Raw genomic sequence first — 15,413 nt, 5'->3', positions numbered from 1 at the left:
AATATAAAGTATCATTAATGATTAAATACCACCTCACCTTTTCCAGACTCGGAATTAAAGGGTTCCCCTGCAAAAACGAACACATTTTTCTTAATCTGTTGCCAAAATATAGAAAACGAACCAACTAATGCGATCCACCATAGCGAACCAATAAAAACCCATAGAAAAAACACGTGACCGAAGTCAAATTGCGGTTTGTAAGACCGCGTCAATAGCTTACCCATCGTTCCGTTTCCTTGTGGCTCTGTCGTCGTCCCATTAAGGGATGTGTTTGTTGTACTTTCCCGAGTAATCGCTGTGACAGATTCTGGTGTAGTTTCTTGTACAGTTTGAAAAGTAGTTTCCCCAGTGTTTTTTGGAGTAGTTTTAACCTTTGTCTTGGGGCTTGTACTTGTTGTAGGCGCCGGAGTCGTTGTTATGGTCTGTTCGCACGCGCTTCCGGTAAATCCGGACGAACAAACGCACGAATAGCCTCGGATACCATTAACGCACGTGCCACCATTTTTGCACGCGCCTGGCACACAGTCTGGGTAGCACTGCTTCCCGCTGTATCCGTCTGGGCACGAACAATTGAAGTCTCCGATAAGATCCTAAAGAACGAAATGAAAATTGGCACATGATGTAAGTAAAAGTTCCATTCTCTTGCAAACAAAAAGTTATAATCTGCTTTAAGTAATGGTTGGCTCTAAGATTAAGCGTACATGGTGGGAATAGTTCGTTCGTTTCTGTCACGAGCGTAGGACCGGGAAGAATTCTGAATCCTCGACCTTCAGATTCGAGCTTTAACGCTTGACAAGGGGGCAATAGAGAACCCGAATTGTGAGCTCGACCATAAAAAGCTCCTTAAGTACCAAGCGTCCTGCATACTACTTGGATCAGCAATATGGCACATGAAGCGTTCGCTTACCGTGCAAGTTCCTCCATTGTAGCATGGATTGCTTGAACATTCATCTATTTCTACAAATCAAGAGACAATATCAGCATTAAATAATACTCAGGAGATACATCATAGATGATGAAATCATGGCTTAACTCTATGATCCATAAGAGTGAATAACATTTAATTTCTCCCTCTGAATCACACGTTAAGATCAGTAGAATAAAGGAAATCATCACTTGTTGAAAAAATTCTCCTTATCAGCACCTCAAGAAATGTATAGAGAACAGTATGGAGAATATGCATACTGATGTTAGGGTGGAAAGGGTTAAGAGAGTTATCACTCAATCGAATCGGGAGTTTATTCCTTGAAGTATCACCTTTGCCAAATGTTGTTAGAAAGGACTTACTATATCTAAAAACTATAGTCTCTAAGAAACTTAAGATTTAAGTCAGAAACTTAAAGAATGAAACACTGATGACACTGAACTAAAATTTCTTGGCAGTCCTTTTGAGTTTCACGCCAGAAGTATCATTATGCCCGTTGATCGCTGTTTAGATCTATTGAACTCACCTGTGTCACAGTTACTTCCAATGTAACCCTTCCTGCAAGTACAGCGGTAAAGGCTTGGCCCACTATTTGAACATGTTCCCCCGTTCTTGCAAGGTTGCTCACGCGCACATAATTCTAAATCTGAATGAAAGGAAGATACAGTAATGGGGTTTGAAACAAGATCGAAAACGGAAAAATGATAAAGAAGTTGAACCATATTCTCACTGAAGCAAACGCTCTTGACTTCACAGAGTGAAGGCGAAAAAGGCTGGATAAAATGAAGCAGGCGTCAGAAGGGGAAAATATAGACAATAAAGCGCGGAAAACTACTTGCAACAGGAGACTAGCGTGGGAAAATGAGAAAACAGGTGCCTACGTGTAGAAAAATCAAGAAATGAAGAGCACCATGCAACGCCTAAAATTACATACAACGGTTGGTAATCGCGAGAAAACACGTGGCCTACAGTAAACAAAGCGAACTGCTAAGGCAACCTTGAACGTATGGTTGCCATTCATTCGATAACTGAGCTGTGATTGATTGGAGCTGTGTTGTATGATCACCGCTGATATTCTTAACAAACAGACACCAAGATGTACGACACAAAATTGACCAAGTAGACGCGACAGTTGATCGACAAAGAAAACAAAAACCAACCTACCAAGATCACAGGACTTTCCGCCCCAGCCTTTAATACAATTACATTCCCAAGGCTTATTACAGGTGCCGTGGAGGCATCCCGGGTACCTTTCACATTCTGTACAATTTTGTCCAAGCCAGCCGGAATGACAACTTAACAGAAACGAATAAAGTTAGAACAAAAACGTTGAGTATCAAATGGGAAAGTGACTCGATAAACTTCAAATGTGAGTTCCTGAGTGGAATCATAAACGCGAAAGAAGAGTTATGCTCTAAGAAAGACCCCTTCCTTTTTTTTGTTTCCGCCTTCTCTGTATTTTAACTCTTTAACCCTTAAAGTGATAGACATCTAATTTTTCCCAGTGGTATTTTCCCCCGATTCAAACATTAAGGTCACAAGAATGAATGAAAGATCGCTTGCTCCAGAGGCTCCTGATTGTTCACCAAATTCGTCTTGTAACTGCCATAAGCTATGTCCTTTTTTTTTTTTTCTCTTTCAACCTTTTGACCTTAAGAGTGACTACATCTAATTTCTCCTTACAATTTCACGACTAAATCAAACATTGAGGTCAAGAGAAATAAGGAAATGATCACCAACTAACGAAGCTCTTGATTGTTAGACAAATTCTCCCTGAAAAAATCTGAAAGGTAGTGTTTAAACAAAAACTAAAGAAATTAGTCGGCAGTGGAGATAACTAAAACCGATTGGGAATGACAAACGAAGAATATTAATTTAAATTTTTTTTTTTTGTTATGAAGATACAGAGCCTAGACACCGATTCGCCGATTTCTAGTGCACCTTTACAAAAGCTAACTTTAATGGAAGTGAAATCTCACCTGCAAAGGTTAGGTCGTGAGCATGTGGCGTGAGTGATGTCGCATCCTGGACAAACAGCTGAGAAGCAAACCACAGTGAAATTCTTATTAGAATGAGGTAAAATGAATGTTACTAGGAAGTCCTTTAGGCAAATCTTGAAATGTCTCGACAGCGTTAGATCTGAGGGAGAAGCTGTAAGGACGTATTTGGAAATGGGTGAGGTAAAAAGCAATATATTACGGAAAATTGAGGTGTAGTTTCTGCAAACTAAATATGGTTTAAGACAGAGATACAAAGCAACTGTATAGGAAAAACGATTAGTCGGTTTTAAGTCATAGGAAGGCTTGATTCGCGTTTCACTCCCGGACTTACGTTCGTTCGTATTCAAGGTCGGGATGGACCGACCATTTCCGACGACGAACACGATTACGATAGCCTGAGGTGAACCTAATACAAAACCACGAGCTACCTAACGCTTGTTGTCGATATCCTCGCGTGTAAGTCGCGGTTCGCTCTTGTCACGCGCTCCCGGTTCCAACGAGGAAAAAGAAAGACCCCTGGTGCTGAACGCTATACAAATTTAAGTTGTTCAAAAGGCTTTATTCAAGGATAATACTTCACATAGGGAGCTCTGTCCTGACAGATAACGGCTAACGGCTGGAGCGCCCCCTTACAGGGCCCAGCGTGACATGTCGTGAGCACGCACTAAAAGTAATGATTCGTCAATAAACAAAAAGATTGTCGTGCTCTCTTCATCACAAAGTGATCATCAAAGATGACCTTAAACAATACAAAGTCGGCACAAATCCACAAATATTGTTTATTTTACGGTCTGTTGCGAACAAATGTTTGGGTTGTTCGCGAGTTTACACTCCGCTGAACACCGTGAGAGCGCATATTAATAAGGGTTCTCAGGAGATTGGACACGTCTGGCAAAAAAAGGAAAAAAATTCCCACAGTTTGAAACTGCAAAACAATTGTCGAAACTTGAAAAAAATTTTCCACGCAGTTTTTGAAGGTGACTCACTTGCCTGGAAATTTCTACGTTAGAAATACATCATGTCTGAATTGCTGCTATCACATTGAGTTAAGCCCTTTATTGTTCGTCTACAATCCACGTTTAAGAATGAAAGAAACTCGTGTATAGAGGTGCAACCATAAACAAACGATATGTTATCGGATTTACAGAACGAAAGCGAGCCAACGACTGCACGACATGAGAATTTCATTGTACACCTTGAACTGGGATGCTGTTACTTTTCTTTTTTATGTTCTATTAGCCATGTAAACCGTGTGTCATAGTAATTAGTCGAAACATGCAGAGTTTTTGACAGCTTCGGACATAACTTTCTGGACACTTCAAACTGTAGAGTCATTGAAAAAACTGCGCATGACCTCTCCAAAGCCGAATATAAGAAGTAAGAGATTGGAGACCACTGGATGACAATATTCCATAATTTTACGCGGAAATTTTCAGTCGAAGGGCCACATGTGACAATTAACTTCTATTTCATTTGTTTCTTTAGCAAGGTGCCAATCTTCTTTAAACTAATCAAAAAAGGAAAGAAAAATCGACTTTCCGGATTAAGTCCTAATATGTGAGCGTTGAACTAAAAGCCATTGTGCAGTCAGTGTTTTGTCCTGAGGTGCCATTTGCTTCAAGTAGTTTCTAAGAAGGAATTTCGATCTTATGTTAGTCGAAGGTTCGCCTCATAACATGATATCAGCCCTCCGTTTTACGATGGTATACTGTCATTCAGAAGAAAACAAAAGCAATATCTTCTCAAAAAATTTTCCAACACAAGGTACCCATAAATCTTGCGTGCAAGATAAATAAATTCCACAGCTATTAGAGAGAGCCTAAGGGAAATTAGCTCTGGAAAGATAAGCTCCCATTAAGAACAGTTTTAACAAAATCGTAATACAAACATCGCCATCTGTTGGACCTCCTTGGTTTTGTTAAGGCCCTTAGTAACTGAATCTTCCTGAGATTCCAAACGACATAATAACCTGCATATTTTTACTTTTTGCGAAAAGCAAATTCTTTGTTTAGACTAACTAACTGAGAAGATCGAATCTAAATTAACGACGAAAAACTACCGTGCATTATCATCTGCCTATCTCATTCTGCGTGGGTTTCCTCTCGATAGAGATAACGCCTCTGCATAAACTACGACGTTTCTTTATAGCAAATTTTTGCGACAAAAAAAGGTCACTTCCTTGGCACGCTATTCCCTATCAAATCAAATTGGACTTGAATTGAAAACAGAAAGTAAAACCAGACAACTAAAGCGGTCAAAGAAAACAAAAAAAAGGCAACGCAAGATAGCAGAAGCAGCAGCATTTACCTGTATCGCAGTAACTTCCAGACCATCCTGGGTTACAAACTTTACTTCCATCGCTGTCGCACGAGTAGTGGCCGAGATGATCATCGCGCGGAATACAGAGTGTTGTGCAGGAGTCACCGTAATAGTTCTGCTGGCATTTCACGCGGTACGAGAAAGTTATGTTTGCCACCACTCCCACGTGGCTCCTGTTGTGCCACTGTGGGCCAGGTAGCAGGGATTGCCTCGTGACCACACCTTGCTCGATTAAAATTGACGAGTTTGGACCTGAAGGAGAAGAGTGACTCAATGGTTTACATCAGGCACAAAAATGTAACTTCACAGCTAATCAGGTGATACTGTGATTACTTCAGGGAAAACCGGTTAGCATCGTTGCATTAAAAACTAACAATTAAGACATCGAGGCGAATTAACGCGCATATTGCAACCAACGATTGGAAAGCGCGGGGAATTTCCTTGCGCATGACAAGGTGAAATAGTTGATCCTGGTTTGAAACCGGTTTGGTTAACTTGAGAAAAAAAAAATCAAGACATTGAAAAGGAAAAGCTCTTTAATCAAGAAATGGTTTGCTCCGAGGAAACTAAGAAACCAACATTGTGAGTGACAGCAACATGTACACGAAACATGGAGAGCTTAATTCAATTATACCATAGGACGGACGTAAGATGAAAAGGGTGCCACCACGTTGATGAAAAGACGGATGAAGATGATGAGAAAACAAGATTTGGATCACCTAACGTTTTGTGTTTTCAATTAGGAGAGGAAATTCTTGACTGTAGTATTACGTAACCCTTTTGTTTTGACATACTTCTTGAGGAAAAGCAATCGCCGGCGGGGCCACAGGCACCAGACCGAATTGAACATCAAGGGGCAGTCTACAGACGGGAAGTCGGAAAGATCATTTGTACTTGTCAAGCATGTTCTTTGGGGTTTGAGTAAACCCTAACAGAGTACAAATGGCTATTTCGCAGCAATTTCAAAAACGTGAGAGAGCCTCTGGTCTAAATCCACTGGTGTAAATCCACTGATCTCGTTTTCGGTCCATTAACCCTTTAATTCCCAAGATCTGATTAGTAATTCTCCTTACTATCTGCCATACAGTTCTTGTGATGTTAGTTTGCAGAATTTTGTATTGGATCAACTTATAATCCCCTAACTGATATTTTTCTTTATTCTCATCACTTGTCTGCTTGATATTGTATTGATATTGTAAGGAGAAATTCTGTCTTGGTCACTCATGGGAGTTAAAAGGTTAATGTCGTTTACTATAAGTGAAAGACCACTGATTGAAAACTAACGATATCCAGATGAGGATCAAGGAAAGGTACCGTCTGCCCTCCATCGAATTAGCTAAATCAGATTCAATCTAAAGCATATTATCGCATTTGCAATGAGTAATTATAGCGACGAAGCAAGCGTGCAGGCAGAATACGGAACCCAAACATTCTAGAATCAAAGAGAAACCTCATAGTTGCTCTGACAATTTGCGAAGGAATGGGTGCGATGTTGATCCATCTTGCAGCTGGATAAACAAATTGATGCCAAGATCCCTGGGCCCCAACAGATGCTGCTGAACACGAACAGCTGGGAACAGTGTGCGTCTTTTTTTTTTTTTTTACGAAGAGAAACATCAGGGTTCGCGGAAATCAAAATTGTTAGAATTTTCTTCATGACTGTGTTTCATGATATAATAAAAACAGTTGCGTCTATTTGCACTTCCCTTCTTTAGAAACATCTGTACAATGTAATTACCTTCAACGTCATCGACAGTTGGGAAAACTCTAAATGTCAAACTATTCGACAAAGGCAATTTTCTAACAAAGCATAAACTTCGAGCATCACAACAAGGACTGATTTCGTGTGATCACGAGAATTTGAGTTCTCGCGGCGCCAAAGAAGGAGAGAAATTTAGCGACTCGGAATTGACTAAATCCTGTACAAGGCAATAATACCATGAGCATAAGCGCCATTTGAGGCTATTGAATTTAACTTAATTGTCTCGTTTTGTCAAAAGAAAAATAAAATTAGAGCTAAGTTCTTGCCAGTCACAAAGAAAGCTTCCATTCCTTAAATTTGTCTCTTCTCCAGTCTCAGGCTGGAGAGATCGTTACTTTCGCAACATCGAAACGCACTGAGGAAATAACAAGACAATAAAAGCTGAAAAGCTTAAAAATGAAGTTAAGATTCCTCTAAAAGCAAAAATGACCGCGGTGATTAGATAAAGGTTCCTAATTAGGTTTGCTGAAAAAAGGATGCAGTTTCTTTCGTGGAAATTTAATAAAGTAAAATGAACCAAAATAGGATTTTCAAATGTGTGGGCGGAACATTTTGCATAGACAGATAAAACAGATTTTCATTGTACAATGGAAGTATCATCACGCGAAGAATGAATGTTACTCTATTTTTTAAACTTCAGTCAACGCGTTAACGGAGAAAAGGAGACGAAAAAATGATGAATAGACTCTTTTGAGTTTTGTCCAAACTAAAGCCTAATATTTGGTTGCAAGATAAGATAACCGAGGTAATAATGAAGATTAATCTTATCGATGCAGTGTTACCGTTAGTCACTTCACACCTCAAAATAACAGCACTTTAAAGCGATGATGTTTAGTTAGTAGCAACGGAAGGTTAACCATGGTTCCTTGTCTAAACCAAGGTTCTCTTTTTTTATTCAGGATCACTTGGTTTTTATCACGACCTGACATTATGTGATCATACGAGTTTACAGAGTTAAGACGCCTTTGATACAAAGCAGATAATCGTGAGAGAGTCAAGTAAGCTCATTACAGCTTAGGACAGATGATATCGAGGAATGTTTTTCACGTCAGGACAAGGGGCGTTTTGAGCGAAGACCATTAAGGAGGGATCAAGAACAATCTTGGGGGTAAAATTTCGCGTGTTTTGCGTGCGAGCAAAGTCAACACGGGCTAAATTAGAAAAACAAATAATCGCTGTGGGGATTTCCTAAATGTAAATGTTATTTTATCCTAAAGACGCATGATGTCAAGCACATCTTCACCAGAGTTTGCTTGGCCGAGAAGAGATTCTTTGCAAAAGGGAAGCCATTTTATCGTACCAATTTGCAATTCGGAGAGTAGCTTGTGAACACATATTTTTTAGGTACTAATTCTAAGACCCACATTTTAATGTATTTATCTCTACATCTTCTACAATGAATTGCATTCCAGCAATGAACAAGGCACACTTATTTGACGCGCGGAATGACTGCGTAGGAGAAGTTAGCACTCCAAAATGATCACGCTGGTCATAAAATCTGGATCCTAGAGATAACCTCTCGCGTGCCGCAATGACCCTTTATTGTGGGACGCAAATATATTTTAATCCTTGTCATCATCAAAACGCCGTTTTCATACAGGTTATCGCACACTCCATCAGCTCTACAAGAAGCGCTCATCATGAGTCGCACCGGGCGACTTGCGTGCATACCATAACTACTTAATACTGAAATTCGAAAATTCAGCGAAGGCGTCGGCAAGCGCGCTAAACCTCGCGGGATGACCATCGAGATAGAAGAGACAAAGGTAGTATCCTTACCTTGACGGTGCCTTGCTTCCACGAGTAAAGAGAATGACCCCTGTTGACGGAAAAAGTAAAACTGATGAGTTTTACATTCAAAAAAGGTGTCTGATGAATTCCTAACCATACTGCGCGCGTGGACTTTAGGAAAAGAGACATCAAGCGCGTGACGTGCACGCGTGACATCCTGCAGGGATTGATAGCAGTTAAGACGATCAAATCCTGTCGTTTTTGATAACAAGCTTTAAAAGTCGGTTGTGTAAGAAGCTTTTAAAGGCTTAACAGTAGAGTTATGGCACGTGCCCGCGCAATTAGCAATGAAACAACTGCCATCACAATGCTGCTGGCAGCTTAAAGTATCATCACACAAGTTTCAGTTACTACTAAAGATTACTTATGATAGCACAGTCAGCCGAAAGGCAGTTCTATTCAAGAACATTGTGAACATCCACACTCTACAGGCAATATTATGTGATCTGATAGTCATTTTTCAAAGCCTTATCAGATTTTTCTTCAAATAAAAAACCATCTATCCAAATCAGAGCACGAAATAACTCAATATTTACGTATATCGGAAAAATAAAAATAGCCCTATTCATATTGGTATGAACGACGGCTTCACACGAGCCGTTGCGTAGTAACAAACTTTACGTTATTTTTCTCCCGAAAGATATAACTCGTGCGAAAAAGCAGATGACAGTACATCAAGGATATCGTTGCAGTAGAACCTGATCCTATTTTTTGCAACGTAGTTCGACCTATTGATACATGAGAGCGCCATGCAACAAGTTCATTCGCATCTTATTTATTGTCCATATCAGTTCCGTTTCCTTGTCTATAAAACAAGTTTGGCACCCTTCCGTTTTTTTTGGCAAATCGGAATTGTAAATTATTGTTAAGAAATGTAATCTAATTTGTTTCACAGTAACGGAGAGAAGCCAAATCAGACACTACCGGTGGTCCTTCCTAGACGCTGGTCGCAATCAGTGTTTTTCATCGCCTCTTCTCGTTCATTGTCGCAGTCCCGGCTCTATTGTGATAACAACCCTTATACAGCGCTACAATAACACGCACACAACTCGGTTTGTGAGTGCGCAAGATTTTCACTTTTTCACTTTCTAGCCTTAACAATCAAAGAGACGCATTGAATCGCTCATAGAACAAAAGAAAAAACAATTCACCTGAGGCTAGTTTAATATTGTTTAAAATAGCGTGAGCCTCTGAAACTGAAATTTCCCACACTTCAGATCGAAACCTTTCAATTGTTTTGTTGTTTTTTTAAGCGGAAATTGGACTAAATATATTGTGTTGCACTAAATGGTGGGAACGGGCAAAGGACAAAAAGCTCGCTGCTATGACTCTGCTGATAAACATCTCATTAACTCGATGCTGTAATCTCGATCCGGATGGGTGTTGGAAAGTAAAACAGTATGAAGAAATGATATTTTTACCCGAACATCATTAAAACGCGTGTTAAGTGATATGTACTTACAGGCCATGACTGCAGTGTATTAGGCCAAGGTATCTGCAACAGACTGTTCGACGGGATTACGAAGGAACCACTTCCCAAAACATCCGAAGTTTCCTGCCCAAACGGACAAGAGGACCCTGTGTGAGTTAGGGGCCGTAGACACACTCTAAAGAAGGTACTGCAAGGAGAAGAACAGCTCCCTCCCGTCTCTACACCGCTACAACAGGTCTTCTGCCCGTTTCTGTTTCCGGGATTTGTGTAGTCCAAGAAACGGACTTCGAACATTCCCGTGGCCCGAGTCTGTAGAAATACGAAGCTGTGTGTAAGAATATGTGAGGAATAAAGCTTGCAGGCGCACCAGCCACTGTCCTATTTTTCCAGACTTAACTGGTGCGGGTACGCAAACATTTTCGCCAGATGAGACCTTCCAGAAGATATGATCGAGGTCAAGTACGGCTAAGTCATTAAGCCAACATGAAAGACACTAAAAATTTACAGTAAAAATGTGTGGATTTCTTTTGGGTTTCCTTGTCGTATCATTTGTACCGTTAATTTGAATTGCAAATAATAATCTGTTGAAAAAAAATAACATTATCGTTCAGAATTTTTACGATCGTAAATCGGATCTACAAGCGCCTGGCGGCGCATAAGGTTTCGATCTGTTAGTGACTCATCGCCAAGTCAAGATGGCAATTAAACAAACGTTTCGGGCTAGTTTCATCATGCAAAGAAATTTACCGTCTTTTTGCTTCGTTGGAAATAAGCGTTGATTGAATTATGCGAGCCACCTTATTACAGAACAAAAACATCCAAAAAAGAAAACAAAAACAGAAAGCTTTTACACTAAAAGGAATTTTTCCAAACCTCAAAAGTAAGTCAATAATGAGAGGTGAGCTTGTCATATTAAACGTGTGCATTGACAACGCGCAGAACACTTTTTGGGATCACTTTCGATCCTGCGTAGAATTTCTGATGAAACCAAAGTTATTTTCGCGATTCTCTTTATTTGTTCGTCTGCCTGGGTGACGTCAGGTTTTATTTCAATAAATTCTTAACCTCGAAAAACAGGAAATTCCAAATTCAAACGACATATCCGCCAAATGGAAGCACTGCGTGTACGCCACGCGCGCTCGACCGCCGACAGTGCGTGATCCGGTATTTCAGTGTACTATTGAAGAGAAATCACTGCGTGAAGTTTATTACGAGTATCTCAAGGGTTGCTTTACATTCAACTCGTGGCAGAACGCAAAGGAAATTTTACTCTGTGTTTTTCCAGCTTGAGACAGATAAAAATCTTGCTTGAGATAAAAGATTCGAAAAATGACTGAATTGCTTAATAAGCGAGAATGATAACACGTAGATCTATTGGTTTTCTAATGAGCTCATCTATTTATTCAAACAATCCGAGATTGACCGCGAAATAGTGAAAATCGTCATTAAAAATAATTTCTCTATCCCAACAAAACCGCTATTATTGTGAACTCGAACAGAACGAGGGCAACAATTAAACCAAATACTTAGCGACGTCTTGGGCGCTTGAGAGCGCTCACAATATATTTTCAGTGTACTTACTTTAGGCAGTACGCTAGCCAACAGTAAAATCACAAGAACTCCGAGGTTTGGGCGCTGGATTCCTTTCACAAATGCGGCCAGTGAATGCCGAGTGAAGTCTCTCATATGCATGAGTTTCGTGCCCAACTCATTAAAGTGTAATCAGGACAGAGTGTGCTAAAACCCACTCGAACGGTTGGTGTGATCCTCCTGCTGCGGTTTTCTCACGGCTCAGCCTGAAAGAACATGGAGATAAAATTAATCGCGATTAATTTCTTGTTACGTAAATATGAGTTTCCCTAACAGGACAATTGTCAATTGTTATCATTTATGTACTAAAACGAAAGGAAATCCTTTACATGATCGCAAATTCCATCCAATCGAGCTTGGAACGCTCGTTGCGGGCCGGTCGACGAGCTAGGTAGGTAACGCAACCGTACTTTCACGGTTGCCTGATTCCAAAGGTATACAAAGTGTTGTCAGAAACAATCCCTGGGGCTTAGCGTATTGACTTCCAAAGTGGTAACTAATTCTTCTGGGACTTCCTTCAAGGTGCTTTCAATGCACTGAGACGTAGTTTGTAACTCAAGACAAAGGTTTCATTAAATAAATCAAAAGCTGATGATTATTACGTAGAAATTCAACCCGTGGCTTCACAGATGGTCCGCGCGAACTCTGTTATGATCACAAGTCAGACATGTAGGGGCTTGTCGAGGCAGCAAAGCATGCCACGCAAAAACAGAAACTATATCGTAACTAAAACCAATTTTTGACTCGGTGAAAACGAAATTCATTGAAATCTGACCATGGTAGTCGACATCTCGCTGTTATGTGTTGTTAAAACTTTCGATTATCGCACCAACCCGGTAATACTATCGCTGATTTTTCGTTATTTCTTAACTTAACCTGCACAGGAAACACGCTGACAATGGCTTGTGACAAAAGCTTCTTTCTTAACAGAGTCCACTCGGAAATACGTAACCTTTGAATGCCAAAAAGCGATCGAATTAAATCAACTGTCGTTTCTAAAGGACACTGTTTCTTCCTAGACGAACGTGCAAATGTGAACCGATAATTTTGTGTATCGGTATTTAATGTAACGTAAAATTTCTAAGAGCGCAAGATCCTCTTTAACTACTTACCGAATACCACAGTGGATAAAATAGCACAGTTCGTGCACAGTTAGAAACAAATTCACAGAGCCAAAACAGAATGAAAAGACGAAGTCCATGTGTCGTTCATTGAACTAAGTGCTTCAGTCATTGATTTGAGATAAGATGATCCCCGGGACAACTCTAACCTGTGATGCAACCGTATGATAATGGACTGATCTATTCGTCGCAATGATAGAATAATGTATGGGTGGGGGAGTCCCCGCGAACAATGAAATACTGATCATCAATTTCTAGACGCTACTGCTGTGCGAATATTTTGCTGATGAGGCAACTGATGCGCGAAGAAGGAAATTTCTCACACTCTCGATTTGTTTATGTCGTTTTGATAACAACTGGCAAGAGATACTAGTAGATTCCGCTTTAGCTACTTAGAAGTCAAGGTGGCTTTTACAGTGGATAATCCGGTTTTTTAGTATCGTTTTGTAAAAAGAGTTTTTTCGCTTAATGACAGGATTACAGATGTCATGTGAAATTCATCCGAAGTTTAAGCTGACTGACCTCTCACTGCAAGCTGACTTTCGCGCACAAGTAAACTCGTGGATTTAATGCTGAAAAAATGTCGGCGGTTTGTGCGTCAGCATTTCTCGAGCCGTAATATACATCGAAATCGACCAGAGGCTGTTCAGAGTTCTAAGCTAATCTTTTGATCGCCAAATCTGCGACCACAAATTAAAATAAAGGATTTCAAAAACGGCGCCGATTCGATAGAGTTGGGTTTCTACCAACCTTATATGCTTACGTCTGCCTGTGCGAACGAAGACGGGGCGAAACGCAATGAAGCGAAGCTATGCATATGTCAGCGAATAACTTTCCAATTATCTATATAGCTATTCTGGGAACATTGTGACACATCGACAAGCCTGTGACCCTAAGTGGTATTCTGCATCAGCTCTTTTTCCCATGCCTTCATTCAAGCGGATCGTATGCTTTTTCGTATTTTCCGTCATGATGTAACTGTAATTAGTTCTGCCACAAACATTGATCGAGGGTTTAGCGTTTTCTCGACGCAGTTGCGACCACCCGCACATCACCAACGTGAGAAAAATTTCTAAAGAAACGCTTGTGCACTTGCTGAAAATTTGCCGACTAACAGCGCAAGCTACGCACATAAGCAGTGTATTTAAAATCGCTGGTAAACCGAGATAAGCAGCTTCAATCGATTGGCTGTTTTGTTATGAGAACAATACAAACAACCATGACCTTGCGACTCGGGTTTTCCCGTACTCCTCATAGTTTCCGGCTCTTTAAAGAAGACCGCAAAACGAGCCTCTAACTCACACAGATGAGACTCCAAAACAAATATTTTTGCAATGCAAATAATCCAGTAGTAAGCAAGCAATTAGGGATACTGAGTAATTAAAACAAACACAACATCAAAGTAGTGAGATTCCGGCCCCGTCGAGTTTTCATTTGTCAGAGATTCCAGAGGCGAACGATTTTAAAAAAAGACCATGTCGCTTCAGACCACCCAGTGATGTTACACGCGCCTATAAATTGGCGTTTGTGACAAGCCCGGGGTGTTAAGAGATACACCCTAATACCGATTTCCCGGAGGGGGAAACAGTATGTTATCTGAGCAACAAGCTTCTTGCATGCCTTTAGTCGAAAAGAAAAGCTGCGGTAAGTTGGGCCTGTTAGGCCAATCTTTGCTACTCGAACTGAATGCAAAGCTAATAAAAATGGCATACTTTACCTTGGAAAGCAAACAATGCCAAAATAGATCAAATTTCAATCCCAACATTCTAAATTTTCAATGGATATTTCTGGAATAAATTATGTTCTGGCGTTGAGGTTTGTCAAAACGATAATCACCAAATAATCGATGGATGAATTTAAGCTCTTTTGTTTATTTGTTTTTGTCGAAAAAAAATTAATTTGACATGGATATGTTCCTTTCGTTTGTTTCCGTTCGCGAATTCTTAAGTCACACGGCGATTTGACAAAAATCTGCCCCAAGAAAAGGATACAGTGAACACGCAATGCCCATTTAAAAAACTTTTGCTAACATTCCAAGGTTAAATTATACGACAAAAAAGTACTTACGTCAATGAAAAAACTGTCCTTACATCTCGGAAGGAAATGAAATCGATGTTCAGTGAAGACTTTGACCACGATTCAAAGTCGACGATATGTCAATGAAATCCAATTAACCCACCCCCCTTGAAACTACATGATCAAAACGGACTATCCCCCGCGGAATTGTGTTAGAAATACCTGCAAGTGTTTATAAAACAGTTGACCGAGCTTTGTAATGAAAGGTCTATCAATGCAATAATCTTAAGTATACTCAGATTTTTACCAAAAGGGCGCAGTTAGAATGGCGCGCGCTTTCCAAGAGTAAAGTGTATTTACAAACGGAGATAAGGTATTTTGATAGCCCCTGTAGGAATCTAGCTGTTGACGCCCCTTAAATGCCTCATAAATCTGCTTGAGTCGGTGGAGCCCCTTT

The 15,413-nt window shown here is 40.2% G+C and overlaps 1 protein-coding gene across 19 annotated transcripts in view; it reads right to left on the bottom strand.

Moving 5' to 3' along the window:
• Positions 1-15,413, bottom strand: part of LOC113681489 (delta-like protein 1) — a 36,149-nt gene that overhangs the window by 4,625 nt on the left and 16,111 nt on the right. For 14 of the 19 annotated variants that reach the window (XM_089212671.1, XM_089212669.1, XM_089212667.1 and 11 more), the window contains 10 exons: positions 11,811-12,025; positions 10,260-10,538; positions 8,786-8,825; positions 5,233-5,496; positions 2,905-2,962; positions 2,090-2,220; positions 1,452-1,571; positions 908-957; positions 221-590; positions 38-67 (listed from right to left, as the gene is read on the bottom strand). In XM_089212671.1, the coding sequence (XP_089068797.1) occupies positions 38-67; positions 221-590; positions 908-957; positions 1,452-1,571; positions 2,090-2,220; positions 2,905-2,962; positions 5,233-5,496; positions 8,786-8,825; positions 10,260-10,538; positions 11,811-11,921 (1,453 nt within the window). In that variant the 5' untranslated portion in view covers positions 11,922-12,025. Of the gene's footprint in view, positions 1-37; positions 68-220; positions 591-907; positions 958-1,451; positions 1,572-2,089; positions 2,221-2,904; positions 2,963-5,232; positions 5,497-8,785; positions 8,826-10,259; positions 10,539-11,810; positions 12,026-12,148; positions 12,664-12,931; positions 13,150-13,690; positions 14,090-15,413 lie in introns of those variants that run through there. The other 5 variants (XM_027198579.2, XM_089212678.1, XM_089212676.1 and 2 more) reach the window with 4 other exon arrangements.

Source organism: Pocillopora damicornis, chromosome 7 (genome assembly GCF_964200805.1).
Source record: "Pocillopora damicornis chromosome 7, jaPocDami1.2, whole genome shotgun sequence".
Lineage (NCBI taxonomy): Eukaryota > Metazoa > Cnidaria > Anthozoa > Scleractinia > Pocilloporidae > Pocillopora > Pocillopora damicornis.
This window is presented reverse-complemented; position numbering and strand designations above follow the sequence as displayed.